This window comes from Psammomys obesus, unplaced genomic scaffold, assembly GCF_907164565.1.
Source record: "Psammomys obesus unplaced genomic scaffold, mPsaObe1.curated_primary_1811, whole genome shotgun sequence".
NCBI lineage: Eukaryota > Metazoa > Chordata > Mammalia > Rodentia > Muridae > Psammomys > Psammomys obesus.
In genome coordinates this window covers 58,002,345-58,027,238 of record NW_026585644.1, presented here as the reverse complement: position 1 = coordinate 58,027,238, position 24,894 = coordinate 58,002,345, and the positions used below count along the sequence as shown (strand labels likewise).

Sequence of the window (24,894 nt, the reverse complement as noted above, 5' to 3'; positions counted from 1 at the left end):
TGTCGCGGGGCCCGGCGCGGCGAATCGCTGGCGCGCTGGACGGCGGTGCGGCGTGACCTGGCGTGATTTGCGGCGCCGCTGCAAGGCGAGAGCGCGCGGCCGCGGCCCAGCGGGGTTGGCCGCCAGCCTGCCTGCACCCGACAGCGACCGTAAGTCCCGCCGGTTGGTGACGCGGAGAGGGGTTCGGGCTCGTCGGTGCGCCCCTGAACCTTGGGTCCCACGCCGGGGGGTTGTTTACCAGCGTTTGGCTGGGGAGGGGAGGGTGCACCGGCTTCCTGCGGAAGTTCTGTCAGGGACAACGGAACTCGGGGTTATACCGTCTTGGTTAAACGGCCTCGGAGGGCTGCTGCGCTGCCGAGAGGCCCTTTATTACGAAGTGCGCCTTTCATCTCCGAAGCTCGGGATTAGTTAGAGGTTGAGATCTTGAACCTAGAGAACCCTGTTTCCGCTTTTTTTTTTTTTTCCTGTTTCTAACAAAACTACACGGTACAGCCGAGAACTGGAATACCCTACGATGAACTTAAGAGATTTTAAGGGTTTTTTTTTTTTTTTCCCCCTCTGTCGTCTTAATGTACGCACCGCTAGGCGTTATACACGAGTACAAATCTTTACTCCATTCTAAGAGTGTTGTGTGTTCCTGCTCTTGTCTCCCACTCAACAAACTGGAACCCTCTGAGGCTGGGACGGGTGTCCAGAGGGGGTCAAAGCTCTGGTTCTCTTTCGCATAAACAGTCAATCAAAGTTCAGATAGCTTAGACAGGAAGCAGTTATGTGAGGGAAGTGAACTGGCAAGTGAAAGTGGGGGCTTAAAATTAATCTTTAGCATTCAGATCTTTGAAGGCAAATGGGATTGAACGTGAGTCTACTAGATATGGGGAGAGTTTGGCATTTGGTTTTGGACAGACTCCAGAATGAAATTGAAATTCTGGGAGTTGGTTTGAAAGTACGAGAAACCGTTTTATTGTACTGTCTGCCATTATAAAAAGTAGTTTGGAGTAGAGAGTGTAGCCCAGGTTAGACTCTAGCTGTGAGTTTTCTCCAGCACAGCACACATAAAAGCGTTATTTGGAGTATTTGAGTCTCCATCATCATGGGCTAGAATGGCATGTCCACTCTTGACATTGTCATCTACAGAGTTCACATCAAGAACCTGGCTGTCAAAAGAAAAAAAAAAGAACCTGGCTGTCAGGTTACAACCTCCATGAGGAGAAATGTCTTACAAAAGCTATGATTTTTGTGTTGAAGCACATTGTTCATAGCTGTGGATTGGACCTGCCTGCCTATGAGCTTCACTAGACATTTGTCTAGGTGCCAAAACTTAATTCCCATTTTGATGTAACTACTTTGGAGACCAGAGGAAGTTTGAAGGGAAATTTGACAGGTTTGGAAGCTCCTTTCCAACTAAAATTTAGCAAAAATTACCTATTCCACAAAGTTATTGCAAACATGTCCTTCCTTAGATCTCATCAGAAGGAAAAAGTAAGCTTTTGTGTAACTCTTAGCAAGTATCCCTGAACTACAAAGCTCCAAGGGATTAGACCTTCAAGTATTTGTTCCTATTCAGGATATAATACAAACTGAATTCCACTGTATAAGGAAACAAAGCAAAATGGCAATAATTAATTGACTGTTACATTTTTTGGTGTGTCTAGTTGATAATACTCATGGCTCACATTTATTGAGCATTTTGCATTTATTTCTTTGAGTCTGTCTCACACTTCACTAGCCTTGAACTTTGAGCTATCCTTGAACTTTGAGCAATCCTGCCTCAGGCTACTTAGTACTGGGATTATGTATGCATGACCTCACCACTCCATTCTGTTTTATATGCATTATTTTAATTAATATTTAAGTATTTTGGTCACTTTATTTTTAATGTTTTGATTTTGGAGTTGGATTGTTGCTTTGTGTGTGTGTGTGTGTGTGTGTGTGTGTTTGACAGTCAAAATACATTGTTCCTGCTTGCCTTTAACTTTCAATGCTGCATCTGTGTCCCAAGAATAGAATTACAGGATGCATTCACTACCCTTCCCTTATTTTGACCCTTTCTGTTTGGAAGCTGTTCTTCTTACTATTTTTGCAGAAGGATTTTACCAGGTTTTGTTCAAGTGTGTTTTGAAGAAATGGGTCTCAGACTCAGACAACAGTTTCACTGTTCTATTTAGCAATATTATGACTCACTTAAGATGGTGGGTTTTTTTTGTTGTTGTTGTTGTTTACTTTGTGACTCATTTATACTCGTTAAATACATTTTAATAACAGTGTTATAATGATCTGCAATGTATTTCCTAAATAGACTTCAAAACAAGTTGCAAGAACATTTCATTGATTTACTGTTACAGTTTCTTTTATAAAAGCAGATTAACAGTTGATTTGGTTCTGTTGTAATTTGAGCATTTACAAACATTTTTGTTTTAAAGTGATTCTTTGTTTTGTTTTTAAATTGTAAGGCATATCTTTATTATTCCAGTTCAGAAGTTCCTATTTTGGTTGATAGCTGAGACAAACTTCACTTGTGACTTTTTGTATATAAGAAACATTAGACTACCCCAGACATGTCTGTTTAAATCCTTTATTTTAAGAAGTAGCTTATAGCTTATTATCTTTTTTTTTTTTTTTTTTTTTTTTTGCTGTTTGAATATTGTTTTAAACATTTGAGTGAGTTGAGTTAATCTTTCTTTTTTTGATGATTGTGTTTCCTTTATAGACTAAGAAAAAAAAAAATGGCCCTGTTAGCTCAACAGATACCCAGATGGTTCAACTCAATTATACTGAGTAGCTTCATTAAAGCCGCACAAATCACCGCACACTGTGCGAGACCAGGAAAAATATTGTCAAGTGGCTTCTCAACTCAGGCTCTCTTGTCCCCTGATACTTGCTTTCTCCAGTGGGGAATTAAGATTTGCAGGACTTCCTCCTCGTGGAATAGTTTCCAGTCTGCCAACTCACATGGGCAAGAGAGTTCTGGCCAAAGCATTATGTGTCCTTCAGTGAGTAACCAGCCAGATGGAAGACCCAGTCTTGAATCAGAGCTGCCTCTTGAAGGTAATTCTGGACATTGAGAAAAGTTCCCTTTTCATGGACAGTTTTGATCACTGCTATGTATTAAGACAATACTCACCCGTTTCAAGTCCTGTTTTATGCCAGGCAAGAAAAGAAACAATATTTTGTTTATTTAGTTCTATTAAACTGTTATTTTAATAAGTTCCTAGGTTAATTTCTGTCAGATTATTTTATAACTAAGTGTGTAAAATGTTTTACACACCTTGTAAATATTTTACAGCTTTGGAAAAGGGTCGTTTTGGCATTAATTAGAATTATTTCCCATTATTAGAATTGAATTGTTATATTTCTCTTTGGGATATACAGGATTGACATATATTTAATTGTGTAATAAATTCTAAATGGGAACAGTTATGTTACACCTTAGATTTCCCTTGAATTGGTTTATAGTCAACCCTTCTCTTTTCATGCCTCTTGGAATACATTGTTATGCCACAAGTAGAATAATAACTCCTTTAGTAGCCAGTGAGGCTAAAAAGGGGAAGCAAGGAGGAGATTTCGGCAATGAATGAGAAATGAGAAAAGATAGTTACTAGAGTAAAACAATAAAAGATCATAGCCTGGGTTCCTAAATGTTACAATTTCAAATGACTTCCATACCAAATTGGATTAAAATAACAGCAGAGAATTTTGTATCATAGCACATTGGCAAAAAGGCTTGCAGATTCATAAGAACATAGAAATTCTCTTGAGAGTAATCTGAAGAGGACAGCATTGGATCAAAATGGATAAATTCGCTGGAGAGATGGCTCAGGAATTAAGAGCACTGCCTGCTCTTCCAGAGGACCTGGGTTCAATTCCCAGCACCCACATGGAAGTCTACAACTGTCTTTAACTCCAGTTCCAGGGGATCTAACACTTTCACACAGACACATGCAGGCAAAACACCAATGCAAATAAAAATAAATAAATTATTTAAAAAATGAATAAATTCAGGATATCATAATGTTAGAGTGTGAATTTGGGGTATGTAAAAGTGATACTTTTGGTCAAGTTCACAAACTACAATAAACCCTGTCTCCCAAGATGTGGTTGAAGAATCTTTAACGTTCTTACCTGTTGATGAAAAGTGAAGAGAAAGAGTTTTGTACCTTACCCAGACAAGGTGACTTATACCTGTAATCCCAGCATTTAAGAGGCTGAGGCAGGAGGATTGCCTAGGTTATATTCACTGTCTCAAAAGTGGATTGAATCTCTTGAACCTTACCCAGAATCTTCTCACCTTGGAGGAAGAGTAGTTGGTCTCTCTGGGTACTCTTAGATCTTAGGATATTTTGGGCCTTGTGGTATGGGGGTCACCACTATTAGGGCATGTTGTCTTCACACCTGCTGTAATCATCCTATCTCAGAGTGCTCAGTAGAATGCTGGGTTTACAGGTGTGGACTATTGCTCTAGGCTTAGACTTCGTAAGCATCTTCTTCTGAAATCAACACTGAAAGACACAACATAGGGAAGACTGAATATTTATGGAAATAGATTCTGGGTTTTCTTTTTAAAACTGTATGTTGCCAATTGTTGTAGGTTACTAATATTTACTATTGATTTATCTTTTAGTTAAGCAGTGGTTATTCCTAAACCAGCTGTATACTCAAATCACCACACAGAGACTGGGATTTATTTAATTAACCTAAAGCACAATGCTGGGCAATGATTATTCCATCCTAAACCTCCAAGCCTGCATAGTTTTCTCCCATTCAGATTTCCCACATTATACTTGCCTTTAGTCATATCTTAGGTCCAGTTCACCTCTCCACTTGGTTTCAAGACCTTATCTGCTCTTCCTCTGCTCCTCCCTTCCCTTTGGCCCAGGATGTTCCACCCTATTCTCTCCATTGCTCAGCATTGGGTGGTTGTTTAATTGACAAGTACAGAGAACAAATGGTGGCATGTTTATACAAACTTGAGACAGTGGATGTTTAGAATAAGCATCACAATGCAATGTTCTGATTGAAACCAGATAGTGAGGTAGAGAAATCAGCATTTGAATGAATAAGGGTACATTGTATACATTCCACAAGAATATTATACCAACAAGTGTATTTTGTTTTTAATTATGCATATGCATATGGGTGTGTGCATGTGAGTGCTGGTGCCATTGGAGCCTACAAGATGGTATTGGAGGCCCTGAAATTGGAGTTAGAGAGTTGTGAACTCTCTGATATAGGTGCTGGGATTCAATCCATAGGAGCAGTATTTGACCACTGAGCCATTTATTTATGTAGTACTTTTATATAAAAACAATTTTCCACATATACATTACAGTGCTGACTTGCTTCTCTTTTTCTTCATGATCCGCTGCAAAGGGCTGGACGACTTACCTCCACTGTCTCCATTACAGCCAGTTTCAGAGGAGGACGCTATTCAGATTGAGGCACACCCTCTGTTGCCCCTATCCTCCTTCACCCTTAGAGACTACGTGGATCATTCTGAGACTCTGCAGAAGCTAGTGCAGCTTGGTAAGTTTCTAGCCTACCTGTTAGCCCTGTTACATGACATGTTAGTCTGTTGACTCATGGTGCACTGCTTTCTGTTTGCCAGAACCCTGACCTTCCTCCTAGAGCACACTGTCCCTATCTGGATTGTCCTCTCAGCCTATACTATAACTTTCTTAATATGCTCACTAGTAGGATATCCATGAATCTAGGTAATTAAAGGCAGCCAAAGCCTTTAATTGTACATTTTCATTTGGTTCTGTCTGTAATCTAGCACCTTGAAGGTTGAACCTTCTGTCTTCCTTGAATCTAGTCCTTCTGACGTGGCCTGTCTGGCCTTTATGCTACACTGGCAGAATCTGCATAGAAGCCAGCTGGCATAAGAGCCCCTGTGTATAGGACTACCCTCCTGGGATTTAGAACAAGGAGAGAAAGCAGGAAAACAAACAAAAGAGGACCATGACTTTATTATTCAAAAACAGTGGAAAGCCATTTACAGTAACTTTTTTTAATTTAAGTTTATTAATTTTACATCACATGGGTGCGTCCTCCCTCCTCTCCTCCCAGTACTCTCTCTCCTTCCTTCCCTTCTCCCTTTCCCCCCAGAAACAGGAATCTTCCTTCCCCTATATCAACACTTCCCAGCACATCAAGTCATATCAGGACTGAGAATATCCTCATCCACTGAGGCCAGGCAAGGCAGCGCTGCCAGGGAGGTACTAATCCAAAAGTAGGCAATAGAGTCCATGTTAGAAACAGCCCCCCTCACCCCACTCCAGGGAACCCACATGAAATCCAGGCTGCACTGTGGCCACACATGCATGGGGAGTGAAATTCTGGTACCCTCCCTTGGCCCTCATTACTTAGCTTCTTTGAGTCTGTAGATTGTATTATGGTTATCCTGTACTATATGTCTAATATCTGCTTATAAGTGAGTACATACCATGTGTGTCTTTCTGGGTCTTGGTTACCTCACTTAGAATGATCTTATCTAGTTCCATCCATTTGCCTGCAAATTTCATGATTTCCTTATTTTTAATAGCTGAGGTAGTATTCCATTGTGTAAATGTACCATGGTTTCTGTATCCATTCTTCATCTGTATTCATTCATTCAAGGACGTCTAGGTTGTTTCCATTTGAAGGATGTCTAGGTTGTTTTCAGTTTCTGGCTATTACAAACAAAGCCGCTATGAGCGTAGTTGAACAAATATCCTTGCTGTATGGTAGGGCCTCTTTTAGGTATATTCCTAGGAGTGGTAAAGTTGGGTCTTGAGGCAGAACTATTCCCAATTTTCTGAGAAAGCCCAGATTGATTCCCACAGAGGTTGTACAAGTTTGCACTCCCACCAGCAGTGGAAGAGTGTTCCCCTTTCTCCACATCCTCAGCAGCATGTACTGTCTCTTGAGTTTTTGATCTTAGCCATTCTGACTGGTGTAAGATGGAATCTTAAGAGTTGTTTTGATTTGTATTTCTCTAATGACTAAGGACAAGTACTTCTCATCCATTAGATATTCCTCTTGTGAATTCTCGGTTTAGCTCTGTACCCCTGCACAGACCTCTCTCTCCACTGTTGCTGGAGGGCTGTGGCAGTCCAGTAGATGGGGGAGGGGGATTCTTAACATACTGCTCACTGATCCCTGCTGGTCTCTGGGTCCACAGAACAAGGTGGGTCTTGGAAAATGACACAGGCCCAGGAACTGGGGAAGTAGAGGACAGAAGGCCCTCTACAGTTACTTCTAAGACATGCTGTTGAAGTTATCAATTCATACAAAAGAAATGGCTAGAATATGTCCCAAAGCTCTGAGTATACTGTAAGTTAATTATAGGTCAAGACCATGTTGACCCTTCAACACCCTGAGTACCTGCTTTAGGCCGGGGAAGCTGTTCTGAAAGGGAAAATAACTTGCTCTTCTTCTTGCAGCAAATATCAGAGGTTATCTTTCATCCCTGAACTTAGTACAGAACATGTTTTAAGCTGTGTACATTCTGAGGTTCAGTAGATGTTTTAGGTATATCTACACTGTTTAATGATTAAACAAAGTTAATTAACATATCACTACATATATTTTTTGTGGATATTTAAAACATATTCTTAGTACCCCTTAGATTACAGATCTCACTAAGCATGGAAACTTTGTACGCTTCTACCAACATCTCCCCATTGTTACCTCACCTACTTCAACCACCATTTGCTTTTCTTGCTTCTGTGAGCTTGATTTATTGAGCTTCTAATGAGACATGCCTTTGTATGCAAGTCCTCCAAGTCCTGTTGAAAATGGCAGTACTTTTTTCTCTGCTTCTCCTAACTGGTATCCCATTGTTTATATGTGCAGCACATTTCCTTTAACCATTTATTAACTGATGGATGCTTAGGTTAATGAAAGGCCCTTTATTTGTATATCCTATTGGACTTCTCATTTTTACCTCCATTTTCATCTTCCAGTTATTCTCAGATAGGTATTTGTAGCCCTGACTAGCCTAGAGCCCACTGTGTACAATTGGCTGGCCTTCATCTCACAAATATTTGCCTACCTCTGGCTCCACATGCAAGGGATTACACACCTAGCCTCACATGAAGTTTCTTGAGAACATAGGTCATTTCTTACACTTTTTGGTAACATCTGGCTAACTAGGTCAAAAGCAGGAGTGAAATATTACCATATACTATCATTAATGCAGGCATAAGAACAGGCAAAGTGGCACATTTCAGAAGGTGCTTAAACTTGAAGTAATTTCTCCAACTGTTGGCCAACTAGAGGAGTAAAGTAGGCAAGGAGGGAGGCTGACAAGATGAGCAGGAAAGCAGGGAGAACACAAAGGCCTTGGGGACTTCAAAGATTTTAAGTAATTAACCAGTGTGGTCAATTTGCATTTTAGAAAGAACACTAACACTACAGAGATTTTTCAGGGCCAATAAGGCTGAAAAATAGGAAGTTACCAAGTTAGCGGCTGAAGAAATAGCTCAGTAGGTATAGTTCTTGTCTTGTAAACCTAAGGACTCGAGTTTGATCCCCAGAAGACACATTTAAAAAAAAAAAGAAAAGAAAAGGCCTGGGGTAGTGGTGGTGTGCAATTGTAATCCCAGAACTGGGTAGTGGAGAGATGAAGCTGTGGCCAATCAGCTGCAGGTCCAGGCCAAGGAAAGAAACTGGCTTAAAACAAAACAAAAGCAACTAGCCAAATGAAAAACAAATTTAAGTTATAAAAGAATTATATATATAGTTGGTAGACATTCAGCTATTCCAAGGGGTACCCTTGCTCCCAAGTATAACTGTTATTACCAGTTTGTTGAGTAGCTTTCCAGACCTTTCTCTTACAAAGTAAGTGGAAAGCTAGCCACGGATTTTTTAATTTTCTGTTATTTATATCTACTTATGTTTTTTATTTTCTATGATAGAAATGAACACATATTTAGATTATTAATCAACTCTGGAAATAAGGTACAAAAACATTTTAGTGTAATTGATCTCGTTGTACTTTAATAAATAGTATTCTTTTCCTTATTGAATTAAAATGCCCTCACTAGTATGTGATAAATTGTTTTAGTTCATTCTGGGTCAGTTTCTGATCTCTATTTGATGTGGGAATGTGGTTTGTGTAGGTGTGCACATACTCGTAATACCAATAATTTTATAGATTTGGAATTATATTTGTTTCTAAAATTGGTGAGTGAATATGATTTTTTATTATAAATACAATTATGGAAAATGTTATTTCATTGCTATTATAAGTAAAGGTATCTCTAAAAGGAGGGTTTTTGTTTTGTAGTATTGAGAATTGAACTTGTGATTTTATGTATGCTAAGCAAACTATACCATTGAACTACCTCTCTAGCCTTTTTTTAAATTTATTTATTTGTATTTTAAAATCATCTCTTCAAGTTTCACTATTGACCATGAACTCACCATGAATCCAGACATGCCTCAAACTTACAATCTTCCTGACTCAACCTACCAAGTAGCTGTCAGTGTTGATTTAGTAACTTTGTCTTTGGGGGAAAGTTTAAACACAAATGTTTTTGTCTTCCTCTCTACATTGACCTTTAATATTAAATACTATTACTGATTTTAATTTATTTCTGCAACCACTTTTATTTAAAAATACTTTTAAGTTTCCATTTGTCTATGTCATTTCTCCTTTGACTACATTATTCATCAGTAATTTTTTCTTTATGAGATTAATGGCTGAATAGGAAATATCTTCACACCATTTTTTTTCATTTGTTATAGGAGTGGATTTGTCTAAGATAGAAAAACATCCAGATGTAGCCAACCTCCTTCTAAGGCTGGATTTTGAAAAAGACATTAAGCAAATACTCCTATTTATTAAAGATGTGGGTTTAGAAGATAACCAACTGGGACCATTTCTGACAAAAAATTATGCTATTTTCTCTGAAGACCTTGAAAATCTTAAGACCAGGTAAAATTTGAAATGATTCCTACATAACTTCGGAAGTAACTTATAAAAGAATTACTTACATATGTGTAAGAACCTTTCTAGACTGCTATTCAAGGATCTACTAAGTGAACAGAAATGGTACCTTTACTTAAGGACTACTGATCTAAATAGAGTATTCAAAATAGTTGTTTTGTCAGCCATCAATTGTTATTTTCACTTTACTGTTAAGTTAGTATTGAAATATTTCACTTTAAAAACTAAATTTTTCTCTAATGTTTTTATTAACAAATAATGTAATTATCTAAGAGTATACTTACAAGTCATTCAAATTGTGAAAACGGGTCATTACTATTTTATCTTTTCTTTTTCCTGTTTAGAGATGGGGTCTCACTACAGCATCCTGACTGGCCTTGAATTCATAACCCTCTGGCTTTGGCCTTCTAAGTGCTAGAATTATAAGTGTATGACACCATGCCCAGCATTTCTAATTTTTGATGGCAGACATTTAACATTCTTTCAACAAATTGTTTAATAATAAAAACATGCTTTCCCATAAACTGAAATTTCTTTTTTTAATAGTCTAAAGAAGAAAACAGGTAGCCTTTTAATTAGAGTTGACTACAGACTGTGATCTGGCTATCCCAACAATGGCTGTCTCATGACCAAAAGGGCAAGAATGCTCTAGTTGTTTGGTCCATGAAAATGAAAGCCTCACCAGACCCAACCTGCTGCCAGAGTCCAAGAGAATTCCTGGACATTGATAGTCTTCATTATATGCTGGAATCCCAGAGAAGATGGTACTGATACCATGGAAAGAATGACAAAGCAATAGGCTAAATGAGCTGCTTGTCATCTAGAGTAAAGGCAACAGGCAAAAAAACAACAGCTTCCTTCTTCCAGGTCTTTTTATGTGTGCTACTACTAAAAGGTGTGGCCCAGATTGAAGTGGGTCTCCCCCTCCCCCCAAGTAACTCCTTTACAGGTACACTTACCAACTTGGGTTTAGTTGATTCCAGTGCAGTCAGGTTGATAACCAAGATTAGACATCACACCCTTTCTTTAAACATTTATAAACATCTTTGCATTTTAGTCAGCAAACAGCTAAAAATATGTGAAGACATTTACTGTAAGATGATGGTGATGTGGTAGACATTAGGAGTACCTGCTCTTAAATTAACACTGACTTCACCAATTGTCTCCCCTGGGTTGGTGTCTATTCTCAGACACACGGAATGGAAGCACTACTGTGTTTGGCTCATTTCCCAGATCACAACTGTCGCCCATAACTTTTGGCATCCACCTCCAGAAAAACACCTAGTCCTCTCAGTTCTACCTTGACTGTCTCTCACATCAGTTGGGCATTTCTCTGTCTCCACCTGTCATACATTGCCTTTCTTCTGTCAGTCACAATACTAGTCTCCTTCTCTTGTTTCCTAGTCACAATCCCTCCAGACCAGTGGTTCTTAACCTTCCTATGCTACGAACCATTAATATAGTTCCTTGTGGCTATTACAAATAAAGCTGCTACGAACATGGTTGAGCAAATGTCCTCAGCAATCAAAAAGGAGGAAATCATGAAATTTGCAGGCAAGTGGTGGGATCTAGAAAAGATCATTCTGAGTGAAGTATCCCAGAAGGAGAAAGACAAACTTGGTATATACTCGCTTATATAGACCTACAAGATATGATAAACATAATGAAATCTACACACCTAAAGAAGATAATCAAGAAAGTAGACACAGGCGAAGGTGATTAATCCTCATTTAGAAAGACAAATGGGATGTGCATTGAACTTATGACAGGAGTCTACCACAAAAGGCATCTGAAAGACTCTACCTAGCAGTGTGTCAAAGCAGACTCATAACCAAACCCTCGGCAGAGTGCAGGGAATCATATGAAAGAAGGGAAGTTAGTATGATATGGAAAGGATAGGAGCTCTACAAGGACCAAATATATCTGGGCACAGGGTCTTTTCTGAGACTGACACTCAACCAAGGACCATCTATGGATATAACCTAGAACTTCTGTTCGGATGTGGCCCGTGGTAGCTCAGTAACCAAGTAGTTTTCCAAAGTAAGGGGAACACGGACTATTTCTAACAGGATCTCAAGGGCAGGCTCTTTGACCCCTCCCCCCCAGGGGAGGAGCAGTCCTGTTAGGCCACAGAGGAGAACTTTGCAGCCAGCCCTGAAGATACCTGATAAAACAGGGTCAGATGAAAGGGGAGGAGGTCCTCCCCTATCAGTGGACTTGGAAAGGGGCAGGGAGGAGACCAGGGAGGGAGTGTGGGGTTGGGGAGGGAATGAGGGAGCGGGATACAGCTGGGACACAGAGTTAACAAAATGTAACTAAAAAGAAAAATAAAATAAAATAAAATAAAAAAGAAAAAAAAATATATAGTTCCTTGTGTTGCGGTGACCCCCAGCCATTAAACAATTTCATTGCTACTTCATAAATAATTTTGCTACTGTGACAAATCATAATATAAATATATAATATACAGGATATCTGATATGCGACCCCTTTGAAAGGGCCATATGGCCCTCCTGCAAAGGTATCACACCCACAGGTTGAAAACCACTGCTCTAGACTGTTCTCCACACTGGCATTGAGCTGCCCTACATTTCAGAGGGCTTGACAGTTCCTTGAGCTAATAATAGATTAATGCCATTTCTGTGAATAAGAGAAAAATAATGTGCATTTCTTATATTGAACATCTTACATAGTTAAGGCACTGGACCAAGCATCAGACTTAAAAGACTGATGCTCTCTCCTCATGGGACTCAGCACAGACTCTTACGAACTATCATGGCATAGGGAAAGAGTGATTGTAAAAACATCATACCCAGCATCCTGTCCTCAGATATACATTCCTTCACCATTGAAAAGCCACTGTGCCTCATTGTTCCCAATTTATTCCAGGAAAGCATGAATGCCAGGCAGTGGAAATCCCTTGAGAGGTTTTGCCATAATTACGTGAGGCAAAGAAAGTTTAAGTAACTTACCCGAGATTACACCCACGGTGTAGTATAAATGGCAAAGCTAGAATTCCAACAGAGTTGGCCAAGCTCCAGAGACCTGACTACTTATCGTACATAGCATCTCCTTACACTTAATTCTATGAAATAAACTTGAGTGTTAAGGAAGCAAAGTTTCTTGCTCAAGTTGTCACATGCTCTTAACAGCTAGAGAAATGTTTGAGTCTTGTAGATATATCGGTATAGACTCAAAAGGATATATAGTAAAGAACATTTCTACTGAATAGGGAAAGACAAACTTGGATTTTGGCTTCGTTAGAGAGACCCAGTCTTATTTTCTACAGTATCTATAATAGCACCAATTTTATGTACTTATTGTCAATGAAAATAATTTAGTGTGTAAAATTTTGAGTCCTTTTGTACAATTTCCAAATGAATAAACTGCATACAGACATGGCAGTGCATGTTTGTAATCCTAGCCCTTCGAAATTAAGCTCAGAGAATGAGAAGGCCCAGGACACCCTAGGCTAGGTAGTAAGGCCCTGTCTCAAAATTAAAAATTCTGACTGACAATAGATGGCTCATTAGATAAAGTGCTTGTCAGCTAAGTGTGAGGACTAGAGTATGGATCTCCAGAACCCATATAAAAGCCAGGTGCCATAGCACGTTATCTGTAATCTGCGAAGGCTTTTGCTGATATGAGAGGCAGAGATTAAAATCTCATGGAGCCCAGACCATAGCTAACCTGGCTTTACCAGGCTGTGAACAGTGAGAGACCCTGTCACAAAACAACATGGAAGGCTAGAACTGAACCGTGAGATTGTCATCTGACTTATACATGTGCAAAAGATATTTCCAGGCGTATAGTAGAATTGTTTTCTGATTTAAATTATATAAAAACTGATAAAAATTTTTAGGTGCTTCTCCTGCAAAAGTGGACTATTAACAGTATTTTTGTTAATCTTATGGGGGAGTTTTAGGATCCTTTTTTTAAAATGCTACTTTAGCACTGAGTGGACTCAGAAGTGTGCGTGTGTGTGTGTGTGTATTTTTATGTATGTATGTAAAAATAATAATTGTGAAGAGACAGGGTGGTCTCTTCCCCATACATGGGAGTGGGGGTGAAAATTATGTAAATTCAGAACTCCTATGTGTACCTAAGCCTCAAACTTTTTTTAGATGTTACCTCAGAAAGCAGCATTATATCAATAAAAAATTGTATGTATATATATTTTGCTTTATTTCTCCAGAAATGTTTATCATGTATATATGTGTTTTTCATTATTTCTCCAGAGTAGCTTATCTACAGTCAAAAAATTTCAGTAAGACAGATATTGCACGGATGGTCAAAAATGCACCATTTCTGTTGAGCTTCTCTGTGGAAAGACTAGATAACAGACTGGGATTTTTTCAGAAAGAACTTGAACTGAGTGTGAAGAAGGTAAAAGCGGGGGCTAAGGAAATGCATTACTTCTTTTAATAATCTTTAAATGTCATGTTTCTAAGTACCTGACCTGTATAGATCCTATAAATGCATGATACTTTGTGTACAAAAATGAATTAGCCTGGGAAGGCTCTATCACTATAATAGTACACCATCAACTGATTACTTAAATTTTGTTTCCATGTTGGAATTTTTCATCAAACAATGTTAAGTTGATAGATATTTCTAGTCTTCCTGTCATTTATTTCATTGGGCCATATTTTAAATTTTACCATTTTACCATTTAGCATAAATTTTAGCATTCCTTGTAATGCCTTAGTTTTTCAAACTAGTTGAAATGTACATGTATAGTGATGATAATTATTATGTTTTACCTGTAGACTAGAGATCTGGTTATTCGTCTTCCAAGGCTATTAACAGGAAGCCTGGAGCCTGTGAAAGAAAATTTAAAGGTAATATATCTTCAAGCTATGAGAAGCAAATTATTTTATGTGCTGTCTTGTTTGTTTGATCTTTAAGAATAAATACTGCTGAAAAAAAAAAAAGATATTTATCAGAAGTTATTTTTAAATGTCAGAAATGCTAGTTTATTTCAGCCAATGTTTTTGCATGCTCTACCCAGTCTACTTAAATCAATGACCTGCAGACATCAGGACCTAGGATCCTGAAGCAGTGGGGTATGAGTGGGACCTGGAAACTGCTTGTTACCTGTGTGTTTGATAGGCACTGTCTGTGCTTCCTGGCCTGTGTTCCCATTCTGTGAAAACATTTTTGACTATCATGAGATTATGTTTTGGGAGTGTTGGAGGCTGACTCAAAAAAGCTTCTGGGAAAAGGGTAGCATCCAGAACATTGTTCTGTTTGTCACCTGTGGAACTTGTCAGCTTCAGTTCTATCACCAAAAATGCCACCAGCACTTTACTGTCTTTCTTTTTAGGAGTATGATACCAATAGCAGCTCATTGGTTTGCACAGCTGCAGTAGGAGTGGAAATTGTTAGGTAAAGCCTGTTCTCTGGGGTGCTGAAATGTTTGATGTTCAGTCATTCAAGTGTTAATTAACCTTCCACCTAAACACTGTCCTGAGAAGAGAGCCCCTGTTCTCCTGGCACTTAGAACCTAATGGGGTATAGTTAAAAGTGATGAGATAAATGGCTGGGGGGATGGGGGGAGCATCAGACAGTGTGAAAGCTCATGGAGAGAACCTGTGTTATTTGGATGTTTTGCTTCATTTCTATCCAGAATTTGGGCCATAAGTTTTCCATTAGAAGTATTTGACTACTCTTGGGAGCATAAGCTCAAAGAGTACCTTGAAAATCTTTTTATATTTTCCTTAAGTTACCATATAAAGTTGTGGTTTCCTATATATGTGTTATTTTGTTCTTATGCACTCCCCTCTGCTGCCCTTCCTACTTCCTTACACCCCTCCTGCTGGTGTTCTTCTTCCTCCAAGTAGGTCCCCTTCTGCCTGCATGTCAACTTGAATTCCATTGCTCTCTTTTTTTCCCCTCCCTTCCCTTTTAAGATACCTTCCACTCCATCACAGTTCCCGTTCTACTTTCATGACCTATATGCATACACATCACATTGCTATAGACAAATTTATATCTAAATTTATATCTGTAGTCTGTATATGAGAGCAATCATGTGGTATTTGACTTTGTTAGTGTGGCTTAACATAGTGATCTCCAGTACCACTCATTTTTCCTTTAATGTCATTTTTCTTCACAGATGAAATTAATTCTGTTGTATATATGTACCACACTTTCTTTACCCATTGCATCTGTTCATAGACATCTAGACAGAGTTATGCCTTTTAGCAAGGTGATTACTGCAGCAATTAAAATGTATTTGCGGGCCAGGCATGGTGGTGCATGCCTTTAATCCCAGCACTCAGGAGGCAGAGGCAGGCGGATCTCTGTGAGTTCAAGGACAGCCCAATCTACAGAGTCCAGGACAGCCAAGGTTACAGAGAGAAACCCTGTCTCGAGCCCTCCCCAAAATGGATTTACAGGTATCTGAAATATGTTCATTTAATTGTGTATTCTCCCATGAGAAGTACAGCAGGTACTCTGGTGGGTTTGATTTAGCTTGTTTTCAAGTGGCTGCCCTTACTCAGCTATGCAGTCAATAAGCTAGACAGGTTTTCTTACCCTCCAAAGACTACCCAGCTGATAATGCCTTTGTTGACTATTTTCTAGCTGGGCCTGTATCCCATTTCACTGGAACTGTGGAAAGTAGCCACAGTATTGAGATCTGGTCAGGCTGTGGATCTGTCTTCCCACATTTAAGATACCCCTTAAATGTCAGGTAGCTGCAGAGATGGCAGCAGGAGGTTGTCAGGCACACCACTGGAGCTTCAGTTTTCAGGCTTTATAGCAGTGAATAGGAGATGGCCAACTTGCTGCTGGCAACCAAGGGCAGGGTTACTTTTCCTTATGCATTTCACCATGTAGGCCTCCTGTCACCTCTACTTTTCACTGTCTGCCTCCCTCTTACCCTGAGGTTATTGCAGATTGGATTCAAGCTCACTGTCTCATGGTTGTTTGCCAAATTCAAGCATCCACTGTAGCTCAGTTTCAAACAATATATTATCTCTCAAGTTGATACAGAGTCTCTGTATACCAAAGTACAGGTGGACAAAGTGAGATTCCTGAAACAGCACTGGCCCAGGAATCATTGTCTCACCAAAACCAGCAGTGGGTTTTGAAGAGTGTATATAGGCTGTAGGCAAGTCTTGAGGATAGGAGTCTGCCTGTCATGATGGTTGTTACTAACTGAAGGTCATCTTCTCAGTCTGTTTGCACTGAAGTCTGTTTTTTCTTACTCTGACTCTTCTCCATAAGGTCACATGGGGCTTCTAGTCCAGCATCTTGTCTGGACATCCAGCACTAATTGGCCTGTGCCAGTCCATGAAAACTTCCTTTCTCCATATGTTATTCCATCTCATGGCCCCTCTCCCCTCTAGGCCTCTTAAGTTTTAGAAGAATCAGTTTGTCCTCCAGCATAATACCAGAAGCCCATTTTTACTCATGACACTCATGAAATTTACTTTCTTGTAGGTTTATCGACTTGAACTTGGTTTTAAACATAATGAAATTCAACACATGGTCACCAGAATCCCAAAGATCCTAACTGCAAACAAAAGGAAACTTACGGAGACTTTTGATTACGTACACAACGTGATGAATATTCCCCACCATATCATTGTCAAGTTCCCACAGGTACATCTTCCAGTGGTCTCAGACTGCTTCCCTTGCCCTGTACTCAGGCTGCCATGTATTTGTAGGAAGTTCACAGCTGAAGGGATCCTGAGTGAAATCAGTGATTTGTCTCTGCCCTGTAGCTTTTATCTACTCTTACCTTTACCTATTGGAATCAGGAGAAAATTCACTTCTCTTGGGCTCTTCTGCATTCAATTTGAAAATACTATTTCCTTTGTTCATGGTATAGAGATATGAAATGATACATGATGTTAGCACAACTCTCAAACTAGATTGCATTTAGTCCACTTCCTTCACATAGAGTGATGTTTATTTGCCCATCATACGCTGAGTGGCCCTTAATATAGGATGCTGCTGCCACATTATAATAAAGTATAGGAAGCCTAGAATTTTATGACTTTAGCTTATGGAATAATTGTAAGTAATCATCAGTGAAAGCGGTTGATTGTTGTCTCCTAGGTCATTAGATAATTGAGAGTAGGTTATTTGAGAATCTAACCTTGTTTTACCCAGTGAGGTCCAGTGTTCATTATAAAAATGGACATCCTGCCCTGGGCTTAACGTGTATATGAGCACTAAGATTATAGAACTCTATTGTATGTGGCTTGTAATCTAGGGTGGGAGACGGAGGTTTAAAGTAGCCTTCATAGCCAGGCACAGTGGTGCACGCCTATAATCCCAGCATTCAGAGAGGCCTGGTCTACAAAAGAGAGTACAGGATAGCCCAGGCCACACAGAGAAACCCTGTCTCAAAAAAACAAAAGCCTACAAAAATAAGCTTACATGGTAGTAGAATCTTCACCAGAGTGCTCATGGGGTAATTAATTCAGTATAGAGGAGAGAGAAAAATCATAGAAATAACAGCTATTGAGGGCTTAACTGTTTTGCATGTATGGACTCAGTTTAGTTATTCTTGCAACAACTATTCCTATTTGACAAAAAAAAAAAAAAATCAGGGATAAACTGAGATTCCTGTCTAGCACTGGCCCAGGAATGATTGTCTCACCAAAACCAGCAGTGGGTTTTGAAGAACGTATAGGCTGTAGGCAAGTCTTGAGGATAGGAGTCTGCCTGTCTTGATGGTTGTTAATAACTGAAGGTCTCAGTCTCTTTCTACTCAAGTCTGTTTTTTCTTATTCTGACTCCTCTCCTCCATGAGATCACATGGTGCTAGTTCTAGTCCAGCATCTTGTCTGGATGTCCAGCATTGATTGGCCTGTGCCAGTCCATGAAGACCTCCTTTCTCCATATGTTAGTCTGTCTCTTGACCCCCTTTCCCCCATGGGCCTCATGGCAATAAATGGAGAGACACAAGGGTTTTGACCAATGTCACACCAAGTTAGCAGTACACCTTTGGTCACTGTTCTCAAAGAAAGTTAGTTTTCAACAGTTTGTTTCTTTGTTGGGTGTGTGTATGTGTGTGTGTGTGTGTCTTTCCATGTGCACAGTGAGCATTTTGTATCCACTTGGACACTGTCAAAGAGGCATAGAAATATTTACCCTATGGAGTGCCCCACAGTGTCTGAAATACAGTCAAGAGAAGTGCTTGAGGCCACCTGGTCAGGAGCCTCAAGTCCCCATGCTGCAGGCTGTCACTGGGCCCCCCTCTTCTTGTCCTCCCTTCACCTTGGCAACAGTAGGCTCTAGGCACTCAGCCACTCATGATTCCTTTGTCAAATGGCTTTGATCTCCTAAGTCCTTGGGGATTTTAACATGAAAAGACATGCTTTTGTTATTCACATTCCCCTCCCCTGTCAGCCTCATTTTATTTTGAGTTTCATTGGGTAACAAATCTTAAAAATCAAAACAGAGAAACTTCAACATTTCACAGATGGTGAAATCCTTTTTGCTGACACATCTTGGTCTCTAATTTTGGTTCTCAAACTTTGTAGATAATCTAGAATCTAAAAAGCTTGTTAAAACAAATTTATGGATCACATCCTCAAGTTTCAGATTTTTTTTATTTCTTTATTTTTTGTTTTTTAAGTCATAATTTACCTTTTCATTTTTCTTAAAGATAGGCTCTTGCCCTATAGCCCAGGATTTCTGCCCAATAGCTCAGATTGGCTTTGGAATTCACTATGTGGTCCCGGCTGGCTAAAAACTTAATACTACTGCTTCATTTTAACAAGTTCTGTGATTGTAGGTAGACACCACTCTGCCCAATTTCATTATTTATTTATTCATTCATTCATTCATTCATTCATTTATTTTTGTGCGTTGGTGTTCTGACTGTGTATGTTTGTATGAGGATGTTGGATATCCTGGAATAGGAGTTACAGAAAGTTGTGAGCTGCAATGTGGGTGCTGAGAATTGAACCTGGGTCCTCTGAAAAAGCAGCCCATGCTCATAACTGTGGAGCCATCTCTCCAGCTCCTCTCCCCTCCGCCCCCCCCCCCCCAATTTCTTACTAATAGCATGTATGAGTGTCATGGGAATCAAACTCAGAACTTCTCTTATTGTAGACATCTTAAAACTGAGCTGTACCCTCAGCCTGTTTTATACTGTAACTTTCAACAGAAACTACAGAACTTGAGTCCTGTAATATTAATCATATTTCAATGTCACTAACTTTTTTAACTAACTTATTAAAATAGTTAACAAAGTAAATTTGTTAGTATTTCAGTGTTTTATTGTAAGTTTCTCTTTTTTTTTTCCAGGTATTTAATACAAGAGTATTTAAAATTAAGGAAAGACACTTATTTCTTGCCTACTTGGGAAAAGCGCAGTATGATCCAGCAAAACCTAATTATGTCTCTTTGGGCAAGTTTGTATCAATTCCTGATGAAGTATTCTGCAAAGAGATAGCCAAAGCTTCAGTAAACGATTTTGAGAAATTTTTAAAAACTCTTTAGTTTTTGATGAATGTTTAAATATATTCTTGTAAAGTAAATACATACATGAATAAATAATATATTTTTAAAAATAAATGCCTCAGGTTTCAATATTAAAAACATTTTTCTCCTAATTACCATTTTTCAGTAATTCTTTTGTTTGGTTGGCTTATTGGGTTATTTTAATAGAAGAATTACACCACTTTCCCCCTTTCTTTGCCTCCCTCGAGACCCTTCCACGTACCTCTTCTCCCACCCTATCCATACCCTGCTTCAAACTGATAGCCTGCTTTTATTACCACTACATTAGTTAAGTGTATATACATGTATAAATGTGCATGCACGAGTATATAAATGCAGCCTTCTGAGTCTTTTTGTGTATTTGGTCTCAGGGCTCTGCATTCTGCCTTGGCCAGTTGTCTTAGTCACTTTTCTATTGCTGTTAAGAGATACTATGACCAAGGCAATTCCTACAAAACAAAGCATTTAATTGGGGGCTTGTTTACAGTTTCAGAGTTTAGTCCATATTATCATGACAGGGATCTTCGCTGCACACAGGCAGATAGAGTGCTGGAAAAGTAGCTCAGAGTTCTACATTCTGATCTAAAGGCAGATAGGAAGAGACTGACCTAAAAGCCTACCCTAAATGATATACTTCCTCCAAAAAATTCACATTTGTGTAGGCATAAGGTTATTCTGTGATTCAAATGCTGATTTCTGTACCCACTATAACAGGTTACAATCCTTGTTCTGAGAATTTCCTGTCTCATTGTTTAAACACTGCTCACAAATTGTAACCTGACTGCCAATAAAGCAGCTTAGAGCCAATCACTGAGCAGGGGAGAGAATAGGGCTGGACTTCCTGCTAGCCAAGAGAGGCGGAAGAAAAGGGATTCAGCCACTAGGAGATGTCTAAGAGACATCAGAGAGGAGCTGGAGCAGGAGAACTCTATCTGGGATATATGCCAAGTTATCTTAGAGGGCCTAAAGTTTCAGGGGTTTTTTTTTTTGTATTGTTTTGTTTTGTTTTTTTTCTTTTTAACTCAGAAACTGCTACACCTGAGACCGCCTTGGAAATTCCCCAGACCTCTGACCAGTCCCTGTCAGCCCAGTACCCTCAGGTCAGCTGTCCCCCAGAATAGGTATTACCTCACTACCCTTGGAATTCCTCTGTCTTTCCATAGAGCCTTCCAGCTCAAGCTCTGGGAGAGCTGCCATTTTAAATAGGTGATGACCCCCGCATGCTGGAGATTTCTGCAGAATAAAATGCTCATTGCTTTTGCATACTATCTGAGTATGGGTTCTTTCTTCAGTGATTCGGGGACCCTAACATCCAGTATGAGTTGTTTCGTTGTGAAGTTTATTATTAAACAAATATAATAGAGTCTCAATTATTTGATAACTAAGTTAAGAGAGAAACTGAAAAAACACAGTTTAGCAAAAAATAACCTTAACATTTTAGGGTGCCAAGTGGGCCCAAACTTACATAGAAAGTAAAGTTACAAAGCAGTTTCTTAGTTCTGTTCATTAAGAGAGCAACCAGTTTCTAAAGCAGGAGTTTATGGCTTCCTGATTTAGGTAGAACCCCCACAGAGCAGCAAGGCCTCCAGCTGGTTGCACAAAAAGCAACCTGATATAAACCACACCAAGGCTAAGAAAAATAAATAAATAAGTGGCTCTTTAACACAAGCAAGCTTCTCAAAGCCAGACATAACTAGCCAAGGTAGGAAGCTAAATCCTCTTTAAGAACTGGCTCTTGCAGGCATGACTCCTGCAGGTCAGAGGAGCAAACATTTATGGGTGGACTAACTTCCCAGAATGGAGGAGGTATCAGGATGCAGTGTGGGAGGCAGGGAAATAAAAAGCCTGTCTCTGGAAGCAGGAGCCAAAGACAAACTGAGAAGCCACAAGCATCTAAACTGGAAAGGTCTAGAAAAGAAGCTGGATCTAAGTAAAGTTCTTAGGGAAATGTTTTGAGATTAAAGATTATTCTCTATGTTGAAAATGGAAGACAGTGACAGTGCTTCTGGATTCCATTTGAGTTTTTTTCTCTTAGCATACAAATAATTTTTCAGTGATGAAAAACTATGAGAAACAAACACAGATATATAAAAATAACCTTAACAGCACTGCCTCATTCTTCTCAAATAGTCCTTAGTAACTAAGCATTCAAATAGATGGCCTGTAGAGGCCAGGTCAATCTTATTCAAACCACTACACCAACTAATATGGAGGCTCATCACAGGGAGAGGCTAATTTTTTTTTTCCCCAGAAGTCATTAGTTTCATATAGTTATTTTTCTAGGGATGGAACTCCTCAAAAATTTTCCTTCTCCACTTTGGCATGCCCACTGCTATTACCATTCTAGTCTTGTTTATGCAGCCATTTCTAAGAGACTGTTTCACAGCAGACTTCCTAGTATTCTGGCTCTTAAATATTTCTGACCCCTCTTCCTATATGTTTTCTGAGCCAGAGATGCAGGGACTGTGAGGTAGATGTATCCAATGGGGCTGAGCTCCCCACAATCCATTGATCTCTGCATTGTATCCTTTTGTTGGTTTTCTGTGTTGGCCTCCATTTACTTGAAAGAGAGGCTTCTTTGATGAGAAATAGTAGCTACTTTTATCTGCAGGTAAAAGGATAAAATTTAGATGTAGTTAATTATGCTGGTCTAATAAAATGGTCGTATGGGAGCAGGCATGAATTCCCTTCTATTGAGCAGGTCAATTAGACAAGTAAGTCAAATTAGAAAACTATTGGTTACTGCCCCCAGGATATCCTCGCTATTACACAGTTGTTGATATCTTGCTGAGCCCATCATTTTTGTACTCGTAGGTTTTATAGCTGGGTAGGATTACTGATTATTTTCTCCCTTGACAGGTCTCACAGCACCTTCCATTATGTTGAGAACTAGTCCTTAGGGAGGAGGCTTCCCGATCAGTCTCAGCTCCATTTCTGTAAGTTCTATGTCCAAAGTATATGGTGCCTTCAGCAACAGGCTCTTTGTTCAGGCTTGTACTTTAAACTTTGAACCAATACCTCAGAAAACTAATTTTTAATTCTTTTGTCTCTCAAGACTTGCCTGGTCTGTCTATGTCTAGGAACTTCATTTTGCTTTTATGAGCAATCCACTCGGAATAGGGTAGCTTCAAGCTAGAGCAATGGCTCAGTCAGCCAAGTGCTGCTTACACAAATCTCAGTTTAATCCCAACCAGCCATGTCATAACTGAAGGCTCCAGTACACATGTAATCCCAGTGCTGGGGACATGGAGAGAGAAGGATCAGTTGGATTTGCTGGCCAGCTAGTATTGTCCAAATTGGTGAGCTCTAAATTCAGTGAGAAATCCTTTCTCAAAAGCTAAGATGAAGGATGGCTGAAGAAGACATTAAACTTGGACCTCTGGCATGCACATGCCTATACACATCATGTACACAAAAATGTACACATGTTGACACACAAACATATACAGAGGCGTACAACAAATAGGTTAGCTGTGCTGGTGTGTTGGACAATCCTAAAATTTTAAGCAATTTAAAACCATAAATGTCTGTTTCTTGAGCGTGCCTATCTTGAGACTAAAAGTGGTTTAATGGTTCAGATAGATGCATCCTGGATGTCTTCATTATGATGGGGTGTTGCCAATCTACTAAAGGGAATTGAAATATTAAAGATTACTTTTTAAAAAATGTTCTTTTATTTATTATGTATACAATGTTCTGCCTGCATATATGCCTGCAGGCCAGAAAAGGGCACCAGGTCTCATAGATGGTTATGAGACACCACTAGGAATCGAAGTCAGAACCCCTGGAAGAGCAGCCAATGCTCTTAATCTCTGAGCTATCTTCTCTAGCACCTAAAGATTACTTTTTAAAACTTGTTTTTTTGTGTGTGTGTTTTGGAGTGTGGTGTGTATGTGTGTGTGTGTGCCAAAGAATCACATATATGTCTAAAATTTAAAGAGTAAAATAATGTAATTTCTATGCCCCGAAGGAATGAAATAAAGCAATTAAAAATATTTGAGGACTTATTTTTAGTGCTGCGCGTGCATGTGTGTGTGAATGAATGTACACATACACATGTGGGTACTCAAAGAGGCCAGAAGAGGTCTTCAGATTCCCTAGAGCTGGAGTTACAGGTGTGATTAGCTGTTGACACTGGTGATTACAACTAAAACAAGGTATTCTGGAAGAGTAGCAAGTGTATGTAACCACTGAGCCATTTCCCCAACCCCCGAAAACATTTTAAACCAACAATAACAAGTAAGAGCAAACAAAAGTCCTAGGTTTACTGCTTATAAGGATGGATTTTATGACTATCTTAGATATATTATACTTAGACATGCCTTTACATATGATCTTCCTCTTTAGCTTGATGCTAAAACTTGTCAGGATGAAGAGTTTAGTGAATACCCTTTGCACAGCAATGTGCCAGTGTACAAATGTGTGTATTTATTCCTATTATTCAGACTTCATGTTGACCACTACATATACTCTTAGAGAGCTGAGTGAAAGAAAGCAGC

The 24,894-nt window shown here is 39.3% G+C and overlaps 1 protein-coding gene across 1 annotated transcript; it reads left to right on the top strand.

Moving 5' to 3' along the window:
- Positions 1–23: 23 nt before the first annotated feature.
- Mterf3 (mitochondrial transcription termination factor 3) lies at positions 24–20,470 on the top strand. The gene is made up of 8 exons (XM_055619972.1): positions 24–149; positions 2,708–3,045; positions 5,368–5,520; positions 9,727–9,916; positions 14,167–14,314; positions 14,698–14,769; positions 17,378–17,539; positions 20,201–20,470. Exons 2-8 carry the CDS (start codon positions 2,724–2,726, stop codon positions 20,393–20,395), a joined length of 1,242 nt encoding a protein of 413 aa, XP_055475947.1. The 5' UTR covers positions 24–149; positions 2,708–2,723; the 3' UTR covers positions 20,396–20,470.
- The last annotated feature ends 4,424 nt before the right edge of the window (positions 20,471–24,894 follow it).